The sequence below is a fragment of the Macaca mulatta genome, chromosome 14 (genome assembly GCF_049350105.2).
Source record: "Macaca mulatta isolate MMU2019108-1 chromosome 14, T2T-MMU8v2.0, whole genome shotgun sequence".
NCBI lineage: Eukaryota > Metazoa > Chordata > Mammalia > Primates > Cercopithecidae > Macaca > Macaca mulatta.
The window spans coordinates 46,998,252-47,025,329 of record NC_133419.1 but is presented as its reverse complement, the minus strand read 5'-3'; the positions used below and the strand labels follow the sequence as shown (position 1 = coordinate 47,025,329).

The window sequence follows — 27,078 nt, the reverse complement described above, 5'->3', positions numbered from 1 at the left end:
CAGGCTTCTGTGGCTGGAGGGCAGCACCTTACTTATAAATTCCAGTGCACGTGGAGCAGTCTGCGGGTCGGCTGTCTGGCTGCGCGCGCCGCCTGGGCCTCTCCAGTGCCCCGCCTGGCTCTGCATCCACCCCCAGCCCGACCCACACGTGGGTTCCCGCACGTCCGCCGGCCCCCCCCGCTGACGTCAGCATAGCTGTTCCACTTAAGGCCCCCCCCGCGCTCCGCTCAGAGTGCTGCAGCCGCTGCCGCCGATTCGGGATCTCATTGCCGCGTGTCCCGGACGACCGCCTGACGTGCATTCCCGGTACGGTAGGGCCCTGCGCGCACTGCGCCGGAGGGATGGGCGCGTAGAGCGAACTGCCTCTGGCTCAGCTGGCCTCCGCTGCTCGCGAAGGGGTTCCTACACCCGGGAGGTGTAGGAGCTGCTTCCAAGAAGCGCAGCCCCGAGACCTCGGCGGTGGCGCACACCACGCGTGTGTTCGGAGCTCGCCGCGTTCTGCTTTTGCTCTAAGCGGGAACCATGGCTTCTGGCCGTGCTGGGGAACCGAGGAGGTGGCCACACCCAACCAGGGTTTGAAAGCCAGGGTGGATGCGGAACAACGAGATGATAGGCCTTAAGGGTGGGGCATGCGGCTGGGCTCGAAATCGGCGGGCAGTGTAAAACTCGAGGTCCAGTTCCCGGAGCCCATAGAGCCAAAAAAGCCTCAGCTTGTCCGGGGCGGGTTGTTGGAAGCCGGAAAGCGGCTGAGTACCACGCGGCTTGCATTTTTCTCTTGGGACGCTCGAGAGGTGGGCTCCGTGAGGGCAGCTGCTGCCTGCAGATTATAGGGAGCACTTTGCGCATTTATTAAGGAACTACTGGTGTATCTCGGGCTGCGTTAAGCACAGCGCATGCAAAGATGAAGCAGGCAGCATGCCAGCCCTCCCGCACCTCACGACGTTCAGTTGAGTAGGATCCGCCGGTACCAACTCTTTAACAACTGGGGAGACCTAAAGCTAGGAGACAGTCAGGGATCTCTAAGTTCCCAGTGAGTAGGCGGCAGAGGTGAGGAGTAGAACTCGTTTTTGCCTGTCTCTCGCCGCTAGACGCACCCTTCCATCACCCCATGCCCTCCCACCTCCGCCCCTACATTGAAGGTAGCATTGGATCCCGGGGCCGTTAGTGAAGCTAGCAGGTGTCCGCAGGAACTCCCTTCCCCCTGCCAGGCTAGAAACCTTACAAGGCTGTCTAGAAATAGCAGTGATTTGTAAGGAGAGACCCGACTCCAGCTTGGTGGCTCTGGGCTGCCTGCCTAGAGGTCCTCTCGGGTTTTTGCCCTTTGGAGTGGTGTCAAAACTAGACGTGATAGGCCGGGCGCGGTGGCTCAAGCCTGTAATCCCAGCACTTTGGGAGGCCGAGACGGGCGGATCACGAGGTCAGGAGATCGAGACCATCCTGGCTAACACGGTGAAACCCCGTCTCTACTAAAAATACAAAAAACTAGCCGGGCGAGGTGGCGGGCGCCTGTAGTCCCAGCTACTCAGGAGGCTGAGGCAGGAGAATGGCGCAAAAACCCGGGAGGCGGAGCTTGCAGTGAGCTGAGATCCGGCCACTGCACTCCAGCCCGGGCGACAGAGCCAGACTCCGTCTCAAAATAAAAAAAAAAAAAAAAAAAAAAAAAAAAAACTAGACGTGATACTTTGGGGATGCAGCCTGTGATATTCCTTCCAGCGAATGCAGTGCAGGGTTGGATTAACACGGTAGAAAGAATTCGAGGGTTCCATCAAGTAGCTATTAACTCTAGGGCTGCAGGCCTCAGGTCCTCTGCAGCTATTTCTACACTCCCTGTACTCAAACAATTTCTTCATATTGGGCCTGACAGGCCTTTGCAACAAGGATCACGGTAGAAGCCACACCGTGCGCCTCCCTCTGGGTTGGTTAACAGGCCCTGGTTTCTAGTATTGAGATTTAAAGTCTGGCGCTGACTGCGCGCCAGGCCTGGGAGGCTGCCAGCTAGGCTTCACGTTGCTCGCGTCTGCTTCGGGGCATTCATTAGGTCTGAAGTCTGAATCCCAGCTCCTCCTGTCTCACCCACTGAGCTGGATAGCTCCAGATTGCCTCTGCTTGCGGGCGGGGCTTCTCAGGCCTCTGCCGTCTGGCCAGTTGCCCGCTTCCCAATGGCCGGAGGCCGCTAGGATAATCGGCTTCGCCCCTGCGCTCTGTAATGCGCATGCGCACGCACACAAGTTTCCAGGGCCCGCCCATCTTCCGGATTTGGGCGGGGCGTAAAAGCAGGGCGGTCTGAAGCCGCAGCTATTAGTCTGATTTCCGCCCACCTTTCCGAGCGAGGAGAACCACAAAGCGCGCATGCGCGCGGATCACCGCACGCTTCAGTGCCTTGGGCTCGAGCTTTGTGGCAGTTAGTGGCTTTTCTGCACATACCTCTGGTTTTTACTTGAAGCCTGGCTGTGTCCTTGCTGTAGGAGCAGGAGTGGCTCAAAGTGATCTTGTCTGAGGAAAGGCCAGCCCCACTTGGGGTTAATAAACCGCGATGGGTGAGCCCTCAGGAGGCTATACTTACACCCAAACGTCGATATTCCTTTTCCACGCTAAGGTATGGGCCTTCACTCTTCACCGACCCTGTCATTAGGCCTTTCAACTCTCTTTTGGCAATCATTAGGTTTTTTTCCCCTCCCTTTTTAGTCATCTCTTGTGATTTTATAGTGGCAAATACCCCCGAAGGAAGTAAAATAGCTTTAAAAAAACTCTGGGTTAACAAACACTAAAGAGGATGTAGTGACACTAAGTGTTTTTCCCCCTATAGATTCCTTTTGGTTCCAAGTCCAATATGGCAACTCTCAAGGATCAGCTGATTCATAATCTTCTAAAGGAAGAACAGACTCCCCAGAATAAGATTACAGTTGTTGGGGTTGGTGCTGTTGGCATGGCCTGTGCCATCAGTATCTTAATGAAGGTAAGTGAGAATCTACCACACTGGAAGCCCATACCTTGACCCCGTCCTCTGCCCCCACTCCCACCCCTAGAATTGTATTATTACGTTTCATATAACAATATTTAGATTTATGCACTCATTCAGATAACTTTCTGTGAAACAAAGTTTGGAAATATGATGATACACCAAAAGTGTATCTGAAATTAAAAACAATCAAAGGTCATCAGGCTGGAGACCCAGTTCCTAAAATTCATTATTCTGTATTAACATGCATGGATTGACTACCAATGAAAAGGAAGGGTCCATGACTTTAAATGAGCCAAAATTCTTTTAAAGTGATTTTTGAATTTGAAATGACACATATGGTAAAATTATATGGGAAATCTTAAGTTCTACCCAAACCTCATTACCCCTGTGCCTTAGGTAGCAATTTTGTTATCAATTATGGAACTAAAATTTAATTAGAAAAAAGAGAAATTGTGAGTAAAGCACTCCTTATTACACTATTGAAACCTGATTTATATTTAAAAGAAATTGAGGCAGCTTACAACGTGAAAATGTCTGAGGCCGGGCGCGGTGGCTTACACCTGTAATCCCAGCACTTTAGGAGGAGGCCGAGGTGGGCAGATCACGAGGTCAGGAGAAGGAGACCATCCTGACTAACATGATGAAAGCCCATCTCTACTAAAAATACAAAAATTAGCCGGGTGTGCTGGCACACGCCTATAGTCCCAGCTACTTGGGAGGCTGAGGCAGGAGAATTGCTTGAACATGGGAGGTGGAGGTTGCAGTGAGCCAAGATAGCACTACTGTACTCCAGTCTGGGTGACAGTGAGACTCCATTTCAAAAATAAAAATAAAAATCTGAAGTTCAGATGTGGAGTTTCTAATACAAATGAATTCTGGGTTCTGAATAGAAATGGATTCAAGTGAGAAGGGACTAAAGGCAGAAATGAGCTATGAAAAGGCCTTGTAACAACACAGGTGACTCTACATATGTTCTTAGGAAAGGCCACATAATACACAAACTTTTATTCCTTACCCACTTGATGAGAAATTGATGCTGTTTTCCTCACACCTACAAACCGCCTATGGATTTTCTCTGTGATGGCCTCTGGCTCAGGTGTGGGTAAGAAAAGTAACTGCCACTCATTATATTGTAGATGATTTAGGGGTAGATCTGCAGCTCGAATAACTTTTTTGGTAATGATAGACCACATCCATTTGTATTAAAGCTGTTATTGGTGCTCCTGGCCTGAAATGCACCTATTAACTTTTAGAGTTGCAACTATAAGGATATTTTTTGCCAATATTATACACTGCGCAAACCTTTTTATCTGTAACTGTTAGTATTGGAATCAACCAGGGAATAGTTCAGATTCCATCTCTGAAAGATGGGTGGAAATCAGACTTTTTAACTTATTTTTTGAGACGGAATCTTGCTTTGTTGCCCTGGCTGGAGTGCAGTGGCACGATCTTGGCTCACTTCACCTCCTGGGTTCAAGCAATTCTCCTGTCTTAGCCTCTCGGGTAGCTGGGACTACAGGTGCCCACCAACACACTCAGCTAATTTTTGTATTTTTAGTAGAGATAGAGAGCTAGGCCTTCACCATATTGGCCAGGCTGGCCTTTTTTTTTTTTTTCTGAGATGGAGTCTCACCCTGTCGCCCAGGCTGGAGTTCAGTGGCACTAACTTGACTCGCTGCAGGCTCCGCTGACTGGGTTCATGCCTTTCTCCTGTCTCACCTGCCGGCCACCATGCCCGGCTAATTTTTTGTATTTTTAGTAGAGATGGGGGTTTCACCATGTTAGCCAAGATGGTCTTAATCTACTGACCTCGTGATCTGCCCGCCTTGGCCTCCCAAAGTGATGGGATTACAGGCGTGAGCCACCGCGCCTGGCCTGGCCAGGCTGGTCTTGAACTCCTGACCTCAAGTGATCCGCCCGCCTTGGCCTCCCAAAGTGTTGGGATTACAGATGTGATCCCACTATGCTCAGCCAGAATATTTACTGATTTCAAGTCTTGATAACTGGTCAATATCACCTAGTTAAATGAATAACAACCTAACATTGGTGTGTAGGATGGAATTTGAGAGAGTAGATAGAGCAGTTTTATATAATTGAAAGTTATTCTAGCAACTGCCAATCCAGTGTTCTGCTTCCACATCTACAGTGGTGGAACTCCTATAGAGCTTGCTTCAGTGGGGAGACAGGGCTGGAGAGAGGGTCAATGCTATCTACGTATGGAGTAATCTGTAAGTCAGCTTTTGAAATGGGGTGCCCTCTACTTTGAAGTTTATCTTGATACTGTACTAATAAAGTAACAGAACTCTCCTACGCCAGAAATACAGAAATTTTTCATGCTCCTCTTAAAATCTAGACGTGGCAATTTTCCATTTAACTAAATATTTTATGTCTTTTAGGACTTGGCAGATGAACTTGCTCTTGTTGATGTCATCGAAGACAAATTGAAGGGAGAGATGATGGATCTCCAACATGGCAGCCTTTTCCTTAGAACACCAAAGATTGTCTCTGGGAAAGGTTGATTTCAACAAGTTTATATTATAATCCATGCGACTTAAATTCTTTTTTCAGATGGTCTCTCTTTGTTGCTTAGGGTAGAGTACAGTTACACAATTATGGCTCACTGCATTCTCGAACCCTGGGCTCAAGCAATCCTCCTTCCACTTCATTACCCCCTCCCCCTCACAAAGAAGCTGGGACTCTAGGGCATGCTACCATGCCCAGCTAATTTTTTACTTTTTGTAGAAATGGGGTCTCACTGTGTTGCCCAGGCCTGTCTTGAACCACTGGGTTCAAGTGATCCTCCCTCATTAGCCTTCCAAAGTACTGGGATTGCAGGTGTGAACCACTGTGCCCAGACTTAGACTTAAATGCTTTATCAGGCTTGAAATCCTAGCTCTTTGAAGATTTTGTTTTAAATGCAGGGTACAAGAGCCTGGGAAAGATTTCACTTGGGTGACTGTGAATATCAAAGTTTCAATTTCCAGTAAATGGTTTAAAATAGAAATCCAATTTGTCCATGCTATGGAAACCACCTGAATTAGAATGTAATGAGTAAAGCTTAAACCTTAGGTCTGTATTTAACCACATTGTGTTACTTTCTTGTCCCCACATCCTTTCACAGGCGCAACACAAAGTTGAGAATAGGGTAAATAAATGAGCCTGTTCAGCCAGTATTCTTGACTTGACCCTTTCACTCTTAACAGCACCAGTCAAGAAACCTGAATGTGACCCCAAATAGTGTCTACTTTTGTACCTGAAAATCACTGGCCACCTCGCTAATGGGCAACTCCCTTCATTGCTGGCTTAACTTTATTGTGCCATAGGGTATCTAGAAGCAAAATATGCTTGTTAAGTGTAAAACTGTCTCTGCTTAGAAACAAGTCCCCCTACCACCACCACCACCACCACCACCACCACACATATATACACACACACACACACACACACACACACACACACACAAATTGCCTGTTCCTGGACTGATAGGACACGAGTTAAGTAAAAACAGGAGTATGGAAAAGTGTGAACGTTGAGCTTAGGTAACAAAAATTTTGAGGATATGTAAAAAATTAATAGGAGAATCAAATAATAAACTTGATTCCCTCCACCTCCCCCTAATTGCAGTTACATAACGTTACAACTTGACTAAAACTAGAATACAAGGAAGATATTGACATGCTCTTCCTCCATTTAAGAAATCATAATGATAAAACTCTAAAAACAACAAGAAAGGTCTGTGGGGCACTTATGTAACAACTTTTTGCTGCTTAGGTAAAATTTATTCTAAAGGCCTTAATCTGGTCATTTCCCTTTTCTCTAGACTATAGTGTAACTGCAAACTCCAAGCTGGTCATTATCACGGCTGGGGCACGTCAACAAGAGGGGGAAAGCCGTCTTAATTTGGTCCAGCGTAACGTGAACATCTTTAAATTCATCGTTCCTAATGTTGTAAAATACAGCCCGAACTGCAAGTTGCTTATTGTTTCAAATCCAGGTGAGCCTTTTAACTGCGTAACAATTGACAAGCTGTAGTAAAACTGATAGTATATATATATCTATTTTAATATTTTAAAAATATATATGTTGAGACGGAGTTTCGCTCTTGTAGCCCAGGTTGGAGTGCAGTGGCGCAATCTCTGCAACCTCTGCCTCCTGGGGTCAAGTGATTCTCTTGCCTCAGCCTCTCAAGTAGCTGGGATTACATGCGCCTGCCACCACGCATGGCTAATTTTTTATATTTTTAGTAGAGACAGGGTTTCACAGTGTTGGCCAGGCTAGTTTTGAACTCCTGGCCTCAAGCAGTCCACCTGTCTCGGACTTCCAAAGTGCTAGGATTACAGGCATGAGCCACTGTGCCCAGCCACGCATGTTTATTGATTCGTTTATTTTTCATGTTTCACTTCCCTTCTAAGGAGATTTGTGCTTTTTGTTTTTTTTTTAATAAATAATTTTAAAACATTAAAGAGAATACAATGCCTTTAAATGTAGTTGGAGCTTAAAATTACCTGCCCAAGATCTTGGATAAGGGATAAGTTTGTGAATAACTGCTATTCTCTTTTTTTTTTTTTTTTTTTTTTTTGAGACAGTCTCACTTTGTAGCCCAGGCTGGAGTACAGTGGTTTGATCTTGGCTCACTGCAACCTCTGCCTCCTGGGTTCAAGCAATTCTCCTGCTTCAGCCTCCCAAGTAGCTGGGATTACAGGCACGTGCCACCATGCTCGGCTAATTTTTATAGTTTTAGTAGAGACAGGGTTTCACCATGTTGCCCAGGCTGGTCTCAAATTCCTGAGCTCAGGTGATCCATCTGCCTTGGCCTCCCAAAGTATTAGGATTACAGGTGTGAGCCACCGTGCTCGGGCCCATAATTGTCTCTTAGTTGATACACAGTTTATTTTCATAAAACTGTTACTATACTTTTTTTTGAGACCATGTCTCACTCTGCCACCCAAGCTGGAGGGCAATGGGATGATCATGGCAGCTTTGACCTACTAGGCTCAAGTGATCCTCCTTCCTCAGCCTCTTAAGTAGCTAGGACTGCAGGTGTGCACCAATATGCCTGGCTAGTTTTTTTAAGGTTTTTTGTAGAGGTGGGGTTTTGCTATGTTGCCCAAGCTGGTCTTGAACTGCTGGCCTCAAGCAGTCCTCCCACCTCAGCCTCCCAAAGTGTTGGGATTACAGGTGTGAGCTCTCATGCCCAGCCAAAACTATACTTTTTGAATACTAATGGACTTGATATACATAGTATAGAGGCTTAAAAAATATTAACAAAATTATGGGTTAGCCATGATCAATATCAAGATCCATACAAAGCCATATATCTGGAGTAGCCTATCATTATCTAACAATCACCTAGTATCTGCTTAACTATTTTCTTCATAGTAAGGATATCTTTTTGTGTATGGGGAGGGATAATGGGTGACTTTTATTTTCTCCTTTTTCATAGTGGATATCTTGACCTACGTGGCTTGGAAGATAAGTGGTTTTCCCAAAAACCGTGTTATTGGAAGTGGTTGCAATCTGGATTCAGCCAGATTCCGTTACCTGATGGGGGAAAGACTGGGAGTTCACCCATTAAGCTGTCATGGGTGGGTCCTTGGGGAACATGGAGATTCCAGTGGTAAGCATAAGTTATTTTCTTTTTGTTTTTGAAAAGATTATATAAAAAGTCGATGAACATTGTTATTATTCAATTAGAGCCTAATCAAATATCCATTCAGTAGGATAGAATGGTTTCCTGAAAACTAGTATTTTATATAATTATATGTTAAGAATTGTTAAGATTGTTGCCATTTTATATGTCATTTTATGGCGAGGGTGATGGGGAATGAAATTTCTTTTCTTACCGTGGATATCTTAAGACTATAGTTCTTAGAATGACGTCAGTCATTTAATATCACAGCTGTTTATACTTGACTTGTACTGCCTGGCCCTGAAAATGTCAGCAAATCCAAATGGAGTGCGCAAAAGCTATATTATTATCACAGTTGAAAAATGTTACGATTTGGTTCTGTATGCTAAGAAAAGCCCCCTTATGTTCTCATACAATCTTTATATTTCAAATATACGTGGGTTAAACATTTCAATTGGCCAGAGAAACAGGTTAGAATACAGTGAAAATTCTTAGTTTTATATAACGTAAGTAAATGAAAATCTAATCTAAAAATGAGTAATGACTACTTTAGTAGTCTTGACCATCTACCAAAATTGAGTATTCCTCCTCCGAAGATAAGAGTTAGAAAAATGAATCATAATTACTAATCTGTTGGTACATGAAAATAGATGTAGTCTGTACTGTTTCTTTTAGTGCCTGTATGGAGTGGAATGAATGTTGCTGGTGTCTCCCTGAAGACTCTGCACCCAGATTTAGGGACTGATAAAGATAAGGAACAGTGGAAAGAGGTTCACAAGCAGGTGGTTGAGAGGTAATCTTTTAATTTGGCAACACAGAATATGAACATTTACTGTTTTTATTTAAAAGTTTAAAATTGTAATAGCATTTGCATTTGAGAACTTTTTGTTAGAGAGATAACTTGAGGGTTTTTTTTTTTTTTTTTTTCTGAGACAAAATCTCGCTCTTTCGCACAGGCTGGAGTGCAGTGGCGCAATCTTGGCTCACTGCAACCTCCACCTCCCAGGTTCAGGCGATTCTCCTGCCTCAGCCTCCTGAGTAGCTGGGACTACAGGCATGTGCCACCACACCCGGCTAATTTTTTGTATTTTTAGTAGAGATGGGGTTTCACCATGTTAGCCAGGATGGTCTTGATCTCCTGACTTCGTGATCTGCTTGCCTCAGCCTCCCAAAGTGCTGGGATTACAAGTGTGAACCACCATACCTTTTTTTTTTTTTTGAGACAGCATCTCACTCTTGCCCAGGCTTGAGTAAAGTGGTACCATCTCTGCTCACTGCAACCTATGCCTCCTGGGTTCAAGTGATTCTCCTGCCTCAGCCTCCCAAGTAGTTGGGACTACAGGCGTTCACCACTATGCCCAGCTAATTTTTGTATTTTTAGTAGAGATGGGGTTTCACCATGTTGGCCAGGCTGGTCTCAAATTCCTGACCTCAGGTGATCTGCCCGCCCTAGCCTCCCAAAGTGCAGGGATTACACACATGAGCCACCTTACCTGGCTGAGAAAACTTGTTTTCTTAAGCTTTGTTAAGATCATACTATAAAAACATTCTTTAAAAAAAAAAAAGAATGGGCCTCACCTTGCAAGGCCCAGGCCCCAGGGCCCTAGGATCACTTGAGCTCAGGAGTTCAAGACTGGCCTGGGCAACAGGATAAAACCCTGTCTCTGCAATAAATACAACAGTTAGCCAGGAGTGGTGGTGAACACCTGTGGTCTTAGCTACTCAAGGGGCTGAGGCAGGAGGATCGCCTGAGCCTGGGAGGTCAAGGCTGCAGTGAAGCGAGATCCTGCCACTGCACTCCAGCCTGCTAGCCTGGATGACAGAGTGAGAGCCTGTCTCAAAAGAAAAAAAAATTATTGAAATAGGGAAGCTTTCAACTTGGTGGCATTATTTATCTTTGTGGTCCTGTATGGACCTCAGGTCTATAGAATTAAGAAACGAATCATAATCTTTAGTTCATGACGTATTCTCATGATTGGTCAAGCAAGGCCCTCTTGTTTATATTTGTTTAATTAAATAAAACCTGTGAACCCACCACCCAGCTCAAGAAAGAAACACTGATGATACCTGTCAAATAACATTGTTGAATCAGAATTTAGTATTCCGCTGGTGTTTGGAAATAAGTGGATTCTGTGTTCTTTCCCCCAGCTATCCCTCTGTCCCCCTCACGCTCCCACTTGACATAATCTTGAGTTATGAATGCTATGTTGTCTTGGATTTCTTTTTAAAATTCAATATTATATTTTTAAGAATTATCCCCTTTTTTTGTACAAGTAGCTATAGTTTATTTTTTGATACCTGTGTAATATCCCATTGTATCAGTATACCATGATTTATCCATTCTTCTGTTGGAGGACATTGGAAAGACTGTCATGTTTTTGCTGTTACTCACAGTACTGTTAATGAACATCCCTAGCGTACATGTGCGAGAGTTATTCTTGGTATAATGCAACATTTTGGCATTATTTACTGTAAAACATGTGTTAATGAAAACTTTGTTTTTCTTTCTTTCTCCCACCCTGCTTTTTCTGCCCTGACCTATGGTTTCCTACCCTCCAGTGCTTATGAGGTGATCAAACTCAAAGGCTACACATCCTGGGCCATTGGACTCTCTGTAGCAGATTTGGCAGAGAGTATAATGAAGAATCTTAGGCGAGTGCACCCAGTTTCCACCATGATTAAGGTAGGTTTGTGTAGTGATACACTGTATTTGAATGCTTTTTCCTGGCCTTTTACAAAGATTCTTCTGAGAAAGATTAATACAAGTCTTCCATTACTGACTAAAGTGAAATAAATTAATGGACCCACAGCTTTCCTTTTTTGAAAGAAATGGTTGAGCTTTAGGATTAATGTCCACTAGGTCTGTTCAACACATAGATACTTGATAATTTGACTACAAATAAGTCTCATTCAATTATGCTGATGAGGTAGGTGGAAGACTGTAAAAGAAAGAAACTATTTTTCCATTGGGGAAAATAGAAATTATATTCAAGTTAGCATTCTGTTACTATTTTTAATGACTTTATTTTATATTATTCATTAAGTCATAACTGAAAACCTGGAAAGGAATTTCTCCCTATCAAAGTTTTTTATTTTTTTGAGACAGTCTTCTTCTGTCACCCAGGCTGGAGAGTAGTGGCCAATCAATTTTTGTATTTTTAGTAAAGACGGAGTTTCACCATATTGGCCAGGCTGGTCTCGAACTCCTGACCTTGTGATCCACCTGCCTTGGCCTCCCAAAATGCTGGGATTACAGGCGTGAGCCACTGCACCCTGCCTCAAGTTGTATTTTAAAATCTTCATAATTAGGCCACACGCAGTGACTCACAGCTGTAATGCCAGCACTTTTGGAAGGCCAAGGGCAGGAGAATCGCTTGAGTCCAGGTGTTTGAGACCACCCTAGGCAGTATAGTGAGACCTTGTCTCTATTTAAAAAAAAAAAAAAAAAGGGCCGGGTGCAGCAGCTGATGCCTGTAATCCCAGCACTTTGGGAGGCCAAGGGGTGGATCACCTGAGGTCAGTAGTTCAAGACCAGCCTGACCAACATGGTGAAAACCTGTCTCTACTAAAAATACAAAATTAGCTGGGCGTGGTAGCACAAGCCTGTAATCCCAGCTACTTGGGAGGCCGAGGCAGGAGAATCACTTGAACCCAGGAGGTGGAGGTTGCAGTGAGCTGAGATCGCACCACTGCCCTCCAGCCTGGGCAACAAGAGCATAACTCCAAAAAAAAGCGGCTAGGCTCTGGCTTATGCCTGCAATCCCAGCACTTTGGGAGGCCAAGAGGTGGATCACCTGAGGTCAAGAGTTTGAGACCAGCCTGGCCAACATGGTGAAACCCCATCTCTACTAAAAATACAAAAATTAGCCAAGTGTGGTGGTGCACGCCTGTAGTCCCAGAAGGCTGAAGCAGGAGAATCACTTGAACCCTGGAGGTGGAGGTTGCGGTGAGCTGAGATTGTGCCACTGCACTCCAGCCTGGGTGACAGAGCGAGACTCTGCCTCAAAAAAAAAAAAAAAGCTTTAAAATGATAGAGGCTGTAAGTCTTGAGAAACCGTAGAATGCATAGATAAAATGTAAGATTTGTTTTTTCATTTCATCTTCAGGGTCTCTATGGAATAAAGGATGATGTCTTCCTCAGTGTTCCTTGCATTTTGGGACAGAATGGAATCTCAGACCTTGTGAAGGTGACTCTGACTCCTGAGGAAGAGGCCCGTTTGAAGAAGAGTGCAGATACACTTTGGGGGATCCAAAAAGAGCTGCAATTTTAAAGTCTTCTGATGTCATAGCATTTCACTGTCTAGGCTACAACAGGATTCTAGTTGGAGGTTGTACATGTTGTCCTTTTTATCTGATCTGTGATTAAAACAGTAATATTTTAAGATGGACTGGGAAAAGCATTAACTCCTGAAGTTAGAAATAGGAATGGTTTGTGAAATCCACAGCTATATCCTGATGCTAGATGGTATTAATCTTGTGTAGTCCTAAACTGGTTAGTGTGAAATAGTTCTGACGCACCACTGCCAATTCTGTACATGCTGCATTTGCCCCTTGAGCCAGGTGGATGTTTACTGTGTGTTTTATAATTTCCTGGCTCCTTCACTGAACATGCCTAGTCCAACATTTTTTCCCAGTCAGTCACATCCTGGGATCCAGTGTATAAATCCAATATCGTATGTCTTGTGCATAATTGTTCCAAAGGAGCTTATTTTGTGAACTATATATATCAGTAGTGTACATTACCACATAACATAAAAAGATCTACATATAAACAATACAACCAACTATCCAAGTGTTATACCAACTAAAAACCCCAATAAACCTTGAACAGTGACTACTTTGGTTAATTCATTATATTAAGATATAGTCATAAAGCTACTAGTTATTATATTAATTTGGAAATGTTAGGCTATTCTTGGGCAACCCTGCAACAATTTTTTCTAAAAGGGATATTATTGACTTTTAGCAGAGGATGTTATAGTCAGCTGAGTTGTACTGGTACCACTTCCATTATAATAAGTCCCAAAGTATTATATATTTGATAATGCTAATCATAATTGGAAAGTAACATTCTATATGTGAATGTAAAATTTATTTGCCAACTGAATAGAGGCAATGGTAGTTTGTCACTATAGGGAACACAGATTTTTGAGATCTTTTGCCCTCTGGAAGCCGGTAACAATTAAAAACAATTTTAAGGCCAGGTGCGATGGCTTATGCCTATAATCCCAGCACTTTGGGAAGCCCAGGTGGGCTGATCACTTGAGGCCAGGAGTTAGGGACCAGCCTGGCCAACACAGCAAAACCACATCTGTTACAAAAAAAAAAAAATACCCTTCGTGGTTGTCTACGAATGTTTTCTGTACATTTTTCTGAAAATATAACCGTGACCCTTATACAGGCCTGAAAACCATACTTGTAAAGGTTAACTGAACAACATTATTGTCATTCCCAACTCCAAGATCTTTTTCCAAAGATTGTTTCCTGAGAACTAGTTAAGAGAAGGAATTATCTTAAAGCATGGTTGTCCAACTTCTTGCTTTCCCTGAGCCACATTGGAAGAATTGTCTTGAGCCACACATTAAATACACTAACACGTGCCAGGTGTGATGGCTCACCTATAATCCCAGCGCTTGGGGAGGCCGAGGTGGATCACTTGACGCCAGGAGTTCAAGACCAGCATGACCAACATGGTGATACCCCATCTCTACTAAAAATAGAAAAATTAGCCAGGCATGGTGGCCTGTACTTGTAATCCCAGCTACTTGGGAAGCTGAAGCACAAGAGGCTGAGGTGAGAGGATCGCTTGAACCCGGGAGGCAGAGACTGCAGTGAGCCAAGATGGCACCACTGCTCTCGGGCCTGGGCAACAGAGCAAGACTCCGTCTCAATAAAAATTAAAGAAATATATTAACACTAATGGTAGCTGATGAGTTAAAAAAAAAGTTCATAATCTTGATACCTGCCAACACCTAAAGAGTCTTCACATTCAAAGGGTTCGACACAGCTATAAAGTGTATCATACTGTGGATTTTTAGTGTATTCATATAGTTGGCAACCATCACCAGTATCTAATCTTAGTATATAGGCTGGGTGCTGTGCCTTTTAATCCCAGCACTTAAGGAGGCCAAGGTGGGTGGATTGCTTGAACCCAGGAGTTCGAGACCAGTCTGGGCAACATGGCAAAAGCCTGTCTACAAAATAAAAAAAAAAATTAGCCAGGCGTGGTGGCGGGCGCCTGTAGTCCTAGCTGCATGGGAGGCTGAGGTGGGAGGATCCTTTGAGCCCAGGAGGCAGAGGTTGCAGTGAGCCAAGATCCCGCCACTGTACTCCAGCCTGGGTGACAGAGTGAGACCCTGTCTCAAAAAAAAAATTTTTTTGCCGGGCGCGGTGGCTCACGCCTGTAATCCCAGCACTTTGGGAGGCCGAGATGGGTGGATCACGAGGTCAGGAGATCGAGACCATCCTGACTAACATGGTGAAACCCCGTCTCTACTAAAAATACAAAAATTAGCCGGGCGCGGTGGCGGGCGCCTGTACTCCCAGCCACACAGGAGGCTGAGGCAGGAGAATGGCGTGAACCCGGGAGGCGGAGCTTGCAGTGAGTGGAGATCGCGCCACTGCACTCCAGCCTGGGAGACAGAGCGAGACTCCGTCTCAAAAAAAAAAAAAAAAATTTTTTTTTGATTAGCACAAAAAGAAGCCTGTACTTAATCCTGTATCCTTTTGTAAACTGAGTCACCAGTCTTTAAAATTTTTTAAATTTACATTAATTTTATATTATTTGATACAATAAATTAGCCAATACCAACATGACTCAAAAATAATGCTTCAGTGAAATTGATTCTATTAATCTTTCATGAATTTTCAAATGCAGTCTTGTAAAACTTCCTTGCTTATGGGCAAAATAAATGTTGTAGGTTCACTTTGTACTTTCCTGCCCCAGGCATGAAGTAGGCCAACTCTGCAAGGAGCCTTGATTTTTTTTTTTCCTTAGTAACCTTGGGAACTAAATTAAGCAGGCCTTATCCCCATCTCAGAGAAGTTGCCAGTTAGTGTAGAAGCAAATGTGACGCTCAGAACATGGTTCTACTTCCATTTTTTTTCCTCACTAAAGACCATGTTGCCAAAATAAAACTCAGTACTTCAAAGCCATGTTCTTTAAAAATTCTTTAAATTTTTTTTTTTTATTTTGGCTGGGTGCAGTGGCTCATGCCTGTAATCCCAGCACTTTGGGAGGCTGAGGCAGGCAGATCACAAGGTCAGGAGATCGAGACCATCCTGGATAACACAGTGAAACCCCGTCTCTACTAAAAATAGAAAAAATTAGCCAGGCGTGGTGGTGGGCGCCCGTAGTCCCAGCTACCTGGGAGGCTGAGGCAGGTGAATGGCATGAACCCAGAGGTGGAGCTTGCAGTAAACTGAGATCGCGCCACTGCATTCCAGCCTGGGTGAGTGTGCGAGACTCTGTCTCAAAAAAAAAAAAAAAAAAAAAAATTATTTTTTAGAGAAGAGATGGGGGTCTCCCTATGTTGCCCAGGCTGGTCTTGAACTCCTGGGCTGAAGTGCTCCTTGTGCCTCGGCCTCCCAAAGTGCTGTGCTGGCTTTGCAGGTGTGAGCCACCATGTCTGGTCTCAAAATTCTTTAGTGAGTACCTACTATACTTTGGTAAATGTTGCAATGTACAAGAATAAATAAAGACAAACTTTGGTTCTCCTAAAGTTACTGCAATCAAGTAAGCGAAATGTTAAGTAAGTTTGGAGTATTTGGGCAGGCATGGATGAAGAGCCAGTTCTAGTCACCTAGCATCAATTTGGCCACTACCAAGCTGATACCTTCCTTGGCCGCCAGGGGCCTGAGGCAGGTGTAGAGCTTAAATTTCCATTCCATCCAGGCCAGCAATCTCCCTCTCAGTCTGGGAATAAATGAGGTTGCTGTGGAGGTACAGGACCAAGTGGTTGCTGCTCCTGTCCGCTATAGCTGGCCTCTAGCTTCAGGTTAGTTGTTGGTTGAGAAAAGTGCCATGAGAGAGAGATACAGGAAATGATAGTAGTTGATATTTGTCAAGGAAAGCCAGAGCATGAATGTGCAAAGCTGAAAATGAGGAATTAACCTTGAGAAGGGCTAGGGAAAGAGCTTTCTTGGTTTAAAGAACAGCAAAAAGTCCTGATCCAAAAAAACTGTCCAAAGCCTAGTTGGAAGGGAGTGTATTGAGTGTCCTGACATGATATCGGAGGTGGGGGTAGGAGGCCAAATCTTGAAGATCTAGGTTGTGGTAAAAGTGGGTTACTCTACGTGTAATGGAAAGCCACTGAAGGGTTTAAAGCAGAGTTATTGTATAATCTGAACCATATTCAAAACAAATACTGACTGGGCACGGTGGTTCACACCTTTAATCTCAGCACTTTGGGAGGTTGGATCACAAGGTCAAGAGTTGGAGACCATCCTGACCAACATGGTGAAACCCCATCTCTACTAAAAATACAAAAATTAGCTGGACGTGGTGGTGCATGCCTGTAGTCCCAGCTACTCGGGAGGCTGAGGCAGGAGAATTGCTTGAACCTAGATGGCGGAGGTTGCAGTGAACTGAGATCGCGCCTCTGTACTCCAGCCTGGGCGACGGAGTAAGACTGACTCAAAAACAACAACAATAACAACACTACAGGCTATTATAAGAAAAATAAATTATATTTTGGATTTTGAAAAAGGTTCAAATGCAATACTCGACAAAAGATGGAGGAGGTTGTGTCCCCTTCTGTGAGAGAGAGATACATATATGGAGTTTCTCTCGTTGCCCAGTCTGGAGTGCAGTGGCGCGATCTTGGCTCACTGCAACCTCTGCCTCCTGGGTTCAAGCGATTCTCCTGCCTCAGCCTCCCGAGTAGCTGAGACTACAGGCATGTGCCACCCGTGCCCGGCTAATTTTATATTTTTAGTAGAGACAGAGTTTTGCCATGTTGGCCAGGCTGGTCTCAAACTCATGACCTCAGGTGATCCACCTGCGTCGGCCTCCCAAAGTGCTGGGATTACAGGTGTGAGTCACCGCGCCCGGCCATGAGTTATAAATATTAACAATTTCTTACTGTAAATTGAAAGGATCCTTCGCATCTTTGCATTTCATTACTACCCTCTGTTCTCTCAAGAGAAATTCTATTTCAGCACTCAGTCCTGAAGTTACAGAAGTTAATAATTTTTTAAAATCCTGCAAATAATGCATGGATATCCCCGTCTTGCACACTCTTTGGGCCAGGCTAGAATTCTTCGCACCAACATTTCGGTGGTCTGAACCTCTGCCACCCACTCAGGTCTCCAGGGCAGGGAAGACATCCGTATGCCTGCGCCTGGGTCGGCGGGGGGCGGAGCTTGCGTGCTGACGCACAAGAGCCGTGCGTGGGAACGTGCGTGTCTCAAGACCCAGGGAGGGTAACCGTCGCCCGGCCTCGAGCCTCAACTGTCGTTGGTGTATTTTTCTGTTGTTACTTCTGTGCCTTCCTTCAAAGGTGGTGCTTTGCCCTTTTGGGTCATCTGTACTGATAGCGCCAAGCAAAGCATTTGTGAGCGTGTGATGCTGGGGTGAAAGTGGTGGCTGGGGGCTGGGGGAAATCCAAAAGCCGGCTCGTGCCCAAGCCGTCCCATTGCCTGGTAAACTGGGCCTTGCTTTACCCTCCCCGCACCGTTTGACCGGGAAATTATTTCCTTGGCTTCCCCCTATCCCGGGCTCCAACATTCTGCAAACTTAAGAGGTAGTTCTTTAGATGTTCAGTGTGGTTAATCCAATGAAATTGCATTATCCCTATCAGGTTCTCCAAATGTCAACTGTCAAGGAGCAGCTAATTGAGAAGCTAATTGAGGATGATAAAAACTCCCAGTGTAAAATTACTATTGTTGGAACTGGTGCCGTAGGCATGGCTTGTGCTATTAGTATCTTACTGAAGGTGAGTGAGAAGCCCATCCTGTGGCTGAAAATCAAAATCAAGTGAGCACTTCAGAGGCTTGTATATGTCGATGTATTCAGGTTTGCCAGGTTAATCCCTTGAAAGCAATTATGTGTCCCCTGACTTTTCCCTCTCTCTCTCTCTTTCCCGTTTTTTTTTTGTTTTTTTTTTTTTTAACTTCTTCTTTTCCTTTCTTTTTCTGACTTTTTCTTTTTCTGAGACAGGATTTGTGTGTTGCCCAGGCTGGAGTGCAGTGGTGGGATCTTGGCCCACTGCAACCTCCACCTTCCGGGCTCAAGCGATTCTCCTGCCTCAGCCTCTTCAGTAGCTGGGGCCACAGGTTTGCACCACCACGCTTGGCTAATTTTTTGTATTTTTAGTAGAGATGGGGTTTCACCACGTTGGCCAGGCTGGTTTCGAACTCCTGACCTCAAGTGATCTGCCTTGGTCTCCCAAAGTACTGGGATTACAGTCATGAGCCACCACACCTGGCTGCCAATAGGTATTTTTTTAAACCCTTATGCCCTCCTCCCTCTCTGCTTTTGGGGTCCCCAGTGTTTATTGTTCCCATCTTTTTTTGCTCTTGCTCTGTTGCCAGGTTGGAGTGCAGTGGCACAATCTCTGCTCACTGCAACTTCTGCCTCCCTGGTTCAAGCAATTCGCTGCCTCAGCCTGCCAAGTAGCTGGAATTATAGGCTCCCTCTACCATGCCTGGCTAATTTTTTATATTTTTAGTAGAGACGGGGTTTCACTATGTTAGCCAGGATGGTCTCAATCTCCTGACCTTGTGATCTACCTACCTTGGCCTCACAAAGTGCTGGGATTACAGGCATGAGCCCCTGCACCTGCCTGTAGTAGGGACTTTTTTTTTTTTTTTTTTTTTTTGAGATGGAGTCTCGCTCTTGTCGCCCAGGTAGGAGTGCAGTGGCATGATCTCGGCTCACTATAACATCTGCCTCCCGGGTTCAAGCGATTCTCGTTACTCAGCCTCCCAAATAGCTGGGATTACAGGCGCCCGCGACCACGCCCGGCTGATATTTGTATTTTTAGTAGAGATGGGGTTTCCCCACGTTGGCCAGGCTGATCTCGAACACCCTACCTCAGGTGATCCACCCGCCTTGGCCTCCCAAAGTGCTGGGATTACAGGTGCGAGCCACTGCGCCCGGCCAGGGACTTTTACCTCTTTCCCTTACGCCTTTGGAATCTGGCCACTGAAATCTGAATGAATACACTCCTTCTATATAGTTCTGTACTCTGTCGCATGTGACAAAAACCCAATTTAAATTAGGGTAAGCAGAAAAAGACAATGTATTGTTCATGTAACTGGAAATAGGGCAAAACTAGCCTCAGGTACTACTGGATTCTGAAGTTCAGACATATCAAGACATAGTCTTTGCATATCTTGGTTTAGATTTTCTCTATTGGCTTAATTCTTGGAGTCTTTCTATGTGATAGTAAAGATGGCTGTACAGTTGTTCTTAGATTCTTGTTTTTTCTCCAACTCTACAGTCCTTACTAATGTTCTTAGATTTGTGTGTTATTCTTAGAGCTTATGATTCCAAAGAAAAGTGAGATGTAATCTTCCATCTTCCATTTCAAACTTCATAGACATGCTTGTTTCTTATACCTGGGCCATATGTCCACTTATGAACTGATTTCTGTGACCAGAAGGAAAGGATGGAACAATTGGCTAGGTCTGGTTTTATGCCCATCTACCCCAAGCTTGGAAGACCGATGTTAGTTGTACTGCACTGAAACACATGGAATGGGTTCCCATGGAAAAGAGGAATTCTATTACCAGAAAAAGGGACGCTAGACAGATGAAAACAATAAGTGTTCATCAGAGGTGGTTACCTTCCTGTTTGGGCCATAACAATGCATACTAAAAGCAGCTTCAGCCAACTCAGAAATTAGGCTTAAGGTTAAATATAATAAAATCCTGGCCAGGCACAGTGGCTCAGGCCTGTAATCCCAGGACTTTGTGAGGCTGAGGTGGGCAGATCACTTGAGGTCAGGAGTTTGAGACCAGCCTGACCAATATGGTGAAACCCTGTCTCTACTAAAAATACAAAACTTAGCCGGACGTGGTGGCAGTCACCTGTAATCCCAGCTACTCAGGAGGCTGAAGCACGACAATCGCTTGAACCTGGGAGACAGAGGTTGCAGTGCCCGAGATTGTGCCACTGTACTCCAGCCTGGGTGACAGAGTGAGAGACTCCATCTCAAACAAAACAAAACAAAAAACACAAAAATAAAGGCTAAATATAATAAAAGCCTTTGAAATGATTTTATTTTCCTTGGTTTCAAATTGTTATCTGAATGAAAAAATTAAAAAATACCCAACTCTGAAAAGTTCTGACAATTATGTGAGTCAAACAATAATTTCTGCTACATCCTAACGTTTACTTACCTTGACTTTCAGTCACCCAGGCTCATTGAAAAACTGTTTTTATATCATTTTTCCTATTAAAATATGAGAGTCCTTTAATTATCAAGTAGCCACGTGAAAATTCTTCTTATTCTCCTAAAACTTAAGTAGGAACATTTTATTCAGAACTTTCATGTGTTATAGGATTTGGCTGATGAACTTGCCCTTGTTGATGTCGCATCGGACAAGCTGAAGGGAGAAATGATGGATCTTCAGCATGGCAGTCTTTTCTTTAGTACTTCAAAGATTACCGCTGGAAAAGGTTAATTTTAGTTTTATAAAGTTATTTTCAAAGCTTTTTAAAAAGTAATAAATTTTACCAAACTGATATCAATAAATATAAAATTAAAAATAGTGGCCAGGCGCGGTGGCTCACGCCTGTAATCCCAGCACTTTGGGAGGCCGAGGCGGGCGGATCACAAGGTCAGGAGATCGAGACCACGGTGAAACCCCATCTCTACTAAAAATACAGAAAATTAGCCGGGCGCGGTTGTGGGCACCTGTAGTCCCAGCTACTCGGGAGGCTGAGGCAGGAGAATGGCGTGAACCCGGGAGGCGGAGCTTGCAGTGAGCCGAGATCGCGCCACTGCACTCCAGCCTGGGCGACAGAGCGAGACTCCGTCTCAAAAAAAAAAAAAAAAAAAAAAAAAATAGCACCATGCCATTGGGCCATATAATTTAATTTAGTTAATTTTTTTTGTTTTTTGAGAGAGTCTCACTCTGTCACTCAGATTGGAGTGCAGTGGTGTGATCTCGGCTCACTGCAACTTCCACCTTCCAGCTTCAAGCGATTCTCCTGCCTCAGTCTCCTGTGTAGCTGGGATTACAGGCATGTGCCACCACACCTGGCTGATTTTTGTATTTTTAGTAGAGACGGGGTTTTGCCATGTTGGCCAGGCTGGTCTTGAACTCCTGACCTCAGGTGATTGGGCCATATAGTTTATTTTTATTTATTTACTTATTTTGAGATGGAGTCTCGCTCTGTCGCCCAGGCTGGAGTGTAGTGGCACTATCTCAGCTCACTGCAACCTCCGCTGTGCGGGTTCAAGCAATTTTCTTGCCTCATTCTCCCGGGTAGCTGGGATTACAGGCATGCGCCACCACACCTGGCTGATTTTTGTATTTTTAGTAGAGATGGGGTTTCATTATATGTTGGCCAGGCTGGACTCGGAACTCCTGACTTCGGGTGATCCACCTGCCTCAACCTTCCAAAGTGCTGGAATTACAGGTATGAGCTACTGTGCCCAGCCGGGCCATATATAACTTAAAAATTTAATTTTTTTTAAAAGAACATTTCAGTATAATTGGAGCGTATTTGGAAAACAGTAAAAAAGTATAAAGAAAAATTGAATCTCTTCTATTAATAACTTTATGTAGGTTTTCTAAGCTTTTTTTTTTTACATAACTGATGTATAAATGCTTTTAAGCTTGTCTTATATATTCTGTCAAGAATATACAATCTTGAAGAGTTTTTGTAATATTTATTAATACATTTATCCATATTCTTTAGTTTTCTTTCTGTCTTTATAGTGAACCAAGTTTCAAGGCATAGCATGAGGCCATAGAACATAAGAAATTTAGAACTTGGCCTCACTGGCATTATCATCTGTTGACCAACTAAGAAGCCTCAGATAATTAGGAAACATAATTATTTTATCATACACTAAAGTATATGGTGCACTCTTTGGTAATGCGATACTGTCTACTAGAAGCCCTCTTATCTAACACGATCGAGATTGAAGGCAGTTACCTAATTTAAACATGCTTCTTAGAAAGAGCTATGATAAACATTTTATATTGACCCAAAACATACACATATAGATAGATGTAAGTTCATTTACTGATTTTCCGATTGTAGGGCAAGTCCTTTGAATACGGCTCAGCTGATTAGAGTTTTGCAGTGCCTTCCCATCCCTTCCCCCGTTCCCTTCCATCTTCCCCTTCCCTTCCTTTTTCCTTTCTCTTTCCCTTTCTTTCCCCCTTTCCCTTCTCCCTTCATTTCATTCCTCCTTTCCTCCTCTTCCCCTTTCCCCCTCTGATCCTCTCCCCTCCACTCCCCTACCCTCCCCAGCCCTCCTTCCTTTCCTTTCCTGTCCTCTCCATGTTGCCCAGACTGGAGTGACTAATCATTTATTTATTTATTTGTTTTTGAGACAGAGTCTTGATCTGTTGCCCAGGCTGGAGTGCTGTGGTACAATCTCAGCTCATCACAACCGCAGCTTGCCGCAACCTCAGCTCACCACAACCTCCACTTCCCAGATTCAAACGATTCTCCTGCCTCAGCCTCCCAAGTAGCTGGGACTATAGGTGTGCGCCACCATGCCTGGCTAATTTTTGTATTTTTAGCAGAGACAGAGTTTCACCATGTTGGCCAGGCTGGTCTTGAACTCCTGACCTCAGGTGACCCGCCTGCCTTGGCCTCCCAAAGTGCTGTGATTACAGGTGTGAGCCACTGCACCCGGCCTGGAGTGGCAATTTATAGGCATGGTCTTAGCACACTACAATCTCGAACTCCTGGACTGAAGTGGTCCTCCTGCCTCAGCCTGGCAAGTACCTGGGACAACAGGCAGTGTCTTTCTGAAAGCATGTCAATAATGATCATTTAGATTGCTTTAAGTACTACAAGAAATTTAGAAGTGTTCATGAAGCAGTCTGGTTATGAAACCTTACTAAATTTTATGACTATTTATTTTATTTTTGGAAACAGTTTCACCAGGCTGGAGTGCAGTGGCGTAATCATGGTTCACTGCAGCCTCGAATTCCCAGGCTCAGGTGATCCTCCCACCTCATCCTTCTGGGTAGCTGGAACTATAGGTGCACGGCACCACACCCGGCTAATTTTTTAAAAATTACTATTTGTAGAGATGGGGTGTCACTCTGTTGCTCAGGCTGGTCTCAAACTCCTAGGCTCAAGCAATTGCAGGTGTGAGCCACCACGCCCAGCCCATTTTTATCCCTTTTTCAAACCTAGAAGGACAATTTTTAAACAACTTGCCTTTAATGTCGTCCCAGGGATTAACTTACTTTTCATAGAAACAATTATTTTTAACATTAATTATGAAATACTTGATAGAGAAAAGAGATTCAAAATAATGTAATGTTGGGAGGCTGATGTAGGAGGGTCTCTTGAGGCCAGGAGTTTGAAATCAGCCAGAGGCAACATAGTGAGACCTGTCTCCATTGTGCCTATAGCCCTAGCTTTGCGAGGCTGACACAGGAGGATTGCTTGAGTTCAAGGTTGCAGTGAGCTATGGTTGTACCACTGCACTCCAGCCTGCGCACAAAGGAAGATCCTATTGCTAAAATATATATAATAATGTAACAAACATCAGTGCATCTACCACTCAGCAAAAGAAATAAAACACTACCAAGTCAGTTGATACATTCTGTATATTCATATCTTCCTGTGCCTCAAATCTCATTGTTAAATGTAGTGTTTACCTTTACCAAACATTTCTTTCACATTGGTATTCAGCGACTTATATTATCTTTAATTATATATAATAATAATACATATAATTACATAAATATATTTGGGTACAAATATGACTAATTCTTGATACGTAGCAACTAATGAGCAGAAGTACATAGACATACTAGATAGTAGTTTACTAGTTGAGAGTGTTTAGTATGCCTGGGGTATCAGTATGTTTTGTATCAGTTAATTTGGTGGATTGGTTAAATGGAGTCAAATTAAAAGAACATTACTATTTTGTTTTATTTTATTTTATTTTTTGAGACAGAATCTTGTTCTGTCACCCAGGCTGGAGTGCAGTGGTGTGATCTCTGCTCACTGCAACCTCCACCTCCCAGGTTCAAGAGATTCTCCTGCCTCAGCCTCCCAAGTAGCTGGGATTACAAGTGCATACCACCATTCCCAGCTAATTTTTGTATTTTTAGTAGAGACGGGGTTTCACCATGTTGGCCAGGTCTCGAATGCCTGACTTCAAGTGATCCACCCACCTCAGCCTCCCAAAGTGCTGGGATTACAGGTGTGAGCCACCACACCTGGCCATATTTTAAAATTCTTGAAAACATATTCAACCTTCAATTTCTTTTCTTTTTTTTTTTTTTAAAGTGACATTGTTTTATTACTATTGGCAGGTGGGGCCTGCATGAGGTGGTTGGTATGCTGGGCTCAGGGGATGTGTGGGCTATGGAGATGTTGACAGAAAGGCTGGAAGGAAAGGGGATGCGTTTGAAGGCCAGGCCCAGGGGGTCCTCAGATCCGCTTCTGGGAAGGGACAGCCTTGAGGAAGGAGTCATGGCAAGCCATAGCTAGGCCACCAATCAGATTCAGAAATTCTGAGAAATCTAGCTGTCCATCACTGTTGGTATCCAGTCTCTTCATCATGCGGTCAAGGACACCGGGGTCCGGGTTCTTTGTGAAGGCAGCCAGTTCTGTATTCATGAAGCTTAGGAACTCCGTCTTGGAGAGAGTGTAGTTATAACCATCCTTTCCGGCATACTTCTGGAAAACAGCAATCAGGGACTCGATGCACTGCTCAGTTTCTGTAGGGCTGGAGACTTTTGCCATGTTGGAGCTGAGCGAGGCGCGGGAGGCTGTGGCTGGGAGCGGCGCTGAGAGCTCTGTGTGCGCGGCGTGCGGGTCTGGAACCTCTCCCCGACCCACTCAACCTTCAATTTCTAATAATATGGCAGGATAAATACCTGGATTAATCTTTTGCTGTAAATGAGAATACTCCTGCATAAAATATCAAATTAAAAAAATCAATCCTTAAGAAAGAATATGATCTTAACAAAAAAGCATTTTCACAACAGGTACTGAATGAAGTGAGGAAACCAGAGAGTTAAGCAGAGCACTGCCCCTGTGATAGCTCTTTTTACACTAATAGTATTAGCCAAATATGGTGGACATCAATTTTGGTATTCACTGACTCATAAAATTTAGGAGACCAGAGACAGAGCTTGATTTGGGGAGATCACCCCACAAAGCTGGTACCCTGGTGGACTAAGCCAGAGGTTACTAAACTTTTTCTGGGAAGAGTCAGACAGTAGATATTTCAGGCTTTTCCAGCTATGTAGTTCCTATTATACCTACTCTGCTGTTGTAGTGCAAAAGGAGGCCACAGACGATAATACATAAGCAAGTGGGTGTGGCTCCAGTGAGACTATATTTACCAAACAGGTGGTAGACCAGATATCGCTTGCCTGCCAACAGTAGTTTACCATTGCCAGAACTATGCCATTAATGTAATAATGATCTACAAATAATTATTATCTCCCTGCCTTTGGGGACTGCAAGTAACATTGAATGTCTTAGACACTTTAGTGGGGGAAAATACCTACTAAGGATTTGGAACCACAAGCTGGCTCTTATTTGAGTTCCAGAAAACCTTAAGCAATCAGATGGTATCTGGAGGAAACTCACTTTATTTCAGGCATCAAGGAACTTCCACAAATAAACTTCCAGAGAAAATGAACATCTCACAGTAGAAACAATTAAATCTGCAAGAAAAGGCATGAGCAAGAACCAGCATAACAGAGACATGCCACTATAGATTTAAAAATTATCAAACACAAATTATAAAATTAATATGATTATTCTACTTAAAAAATAAAAGACAGACTTGAACATATCAGCATGAGACAGGAAACTATAAAAATATTTAAAAAATAACAAAATATAACTTATAAATGTGAAATAAAAACTCAATGGAGCCAGGCATGGTGGCTCAGTCCTGTAATCCCAGCACTTTGGGAAGCTGAGGCAGGTGGATTGGTTGAGGTCAGGAGTTGGAGATCAGCCTGGCCAACATGATGAAAACCTGTCTCTACTAACAATACAAAAATTAGCTGGGTGTGGTGGTGCATGCCTGTAGTCCCAGCTATTCCGGAGGCTGAGGCAAGAGAATCACTTGAACCTGGAGGCAGAGGTTGCAATGAACTGAGATGGCACCACTCCACACTCCAGCCTGGGCAACAAAGCAAGACTCTGTCTTAAAACCACCACCACCACCACCACCACCACCACCACCACCACCACCACCACCACCACCTCCTCTATGGATATAATGATAGATTAGACACATTTGAAGAGAGAAGTGGCAAATCTAAGGCAATTACCCAGAAGACAAGAAGTGGAAAATATAACATGGAGGAT

At 44.1% G+C, this 27,078-nt stretch overlaps 3 protein-coding genes across 5 annotated transcripts in view; 2 read left to right on the top strand and 1 right to left on the bottom strand.

Moving 5' to 3' along the window:
- Window positions 1–229: 229 nt before the first annotated feature.
- LDHA (lactate dehydrogenase A) lies at window positions 230–13,425 on the top strand. 2 transcript variants are annotated; one of them, XM_015114618.3, is made up of 8 exons: window positions 230–306; window positions 2,807–2,956; window positions 5,359–5,476; window positions 6,783–6,956; window positions 8,406–8,579; window positions 9,267–9,384; window positions 11,151–11,274; window positions 12,698–13,425. In XM_015114618.3, exons 2-8 carry the CDS (start codon window positions 2,831–2,833, stop codon window positions 12,860–12,862), a joined length of 999 nt encoding a protein of 332 aa, XP_014970104.1. In that variant the 5' UTR covers window positions 230–306; window positions 2,807–2,830; the 3' UTR covers window positions 12,863–13,425.
- Window positions 13,426–17,994: 4,569 nt separating this feature from the next.
- LDHC (lactate dehydrogenase C) overlaps window positions 17,995–27,078 on the top strand; it is a 48,419-nt gene continuing 39,335 nt past the window's right edge. Inside the window, exons 1-3 of one of the 2 annotated variants that reach the window (XM_028833571.2) lie at window positions 17,995–18,091; window positions 18,392–18,526; window positions 21,099–21,216. In XM_028833571.2, the coding sequence (XP_028689404.1) occupies window positions 18,401–18,526; window positions 21,099–21,216 (244 nt within the window). In that variant the 5' untranslated portion in view covers window positions 17,995–18,091; window positions 18,392–18,400. The remainder of the gene's footprint in view (window positions 18,092–18,391; window positions 18,527–21,098; window positions 21,217–27,078) is intronic. The other variant, XM_028833574.2, reaches the window with a different exon arrangement.
- Window positions 25,006–25,548, bottom strand: LOC694178 (protein S100-A11). Its single transcript, XM_001083484.5, has one exon. It carries the CDS (start codon window positions 25,489–25,491, stop codon window positions 25,177–25,179), a length of 315 nt encoding a protein of 104 aa, XP_001083484.1. The 5' UTR covers window positions 25,492–25,548; the 3' UTR covers window positions 25,006–25,176.

What these genes read in the sequence shown, in the direction of transcription:
- LDHA (XM_015114618.3), top strand. Translation starts at nt 2,831, where the DNA reads ATGGCAACTCTCAAGGATCAGCTGATTCATAATCTTCTAAAGGAAGAA. An exon ending in CCATCAGTATCTTAATGAAG is followed by an intron (nt 2,957 to 5,358) that starts GTAAGTGAGAAT and finishes TATGTCTTTTAG; the next exon opens with GACTTGGCAGATGAACTTGC. An exon ending in GCTTATTGTTTCAAATCCAG is followed by an intron (nt 6,957 to 8,405) that starts GTGAGCCTTTTA and finishes CCTTTTTCATAG; the next exon opens with TGGATATCTTGACCTACGTG.
- LOC694178 (XM_001083484.5), bottom strand. Translation starts at nt 25,491, where the DNA reads ATGGCAAAAGTCTCCAGCCCTACAGAAACTGAGCAGTGCATCGAGTCC.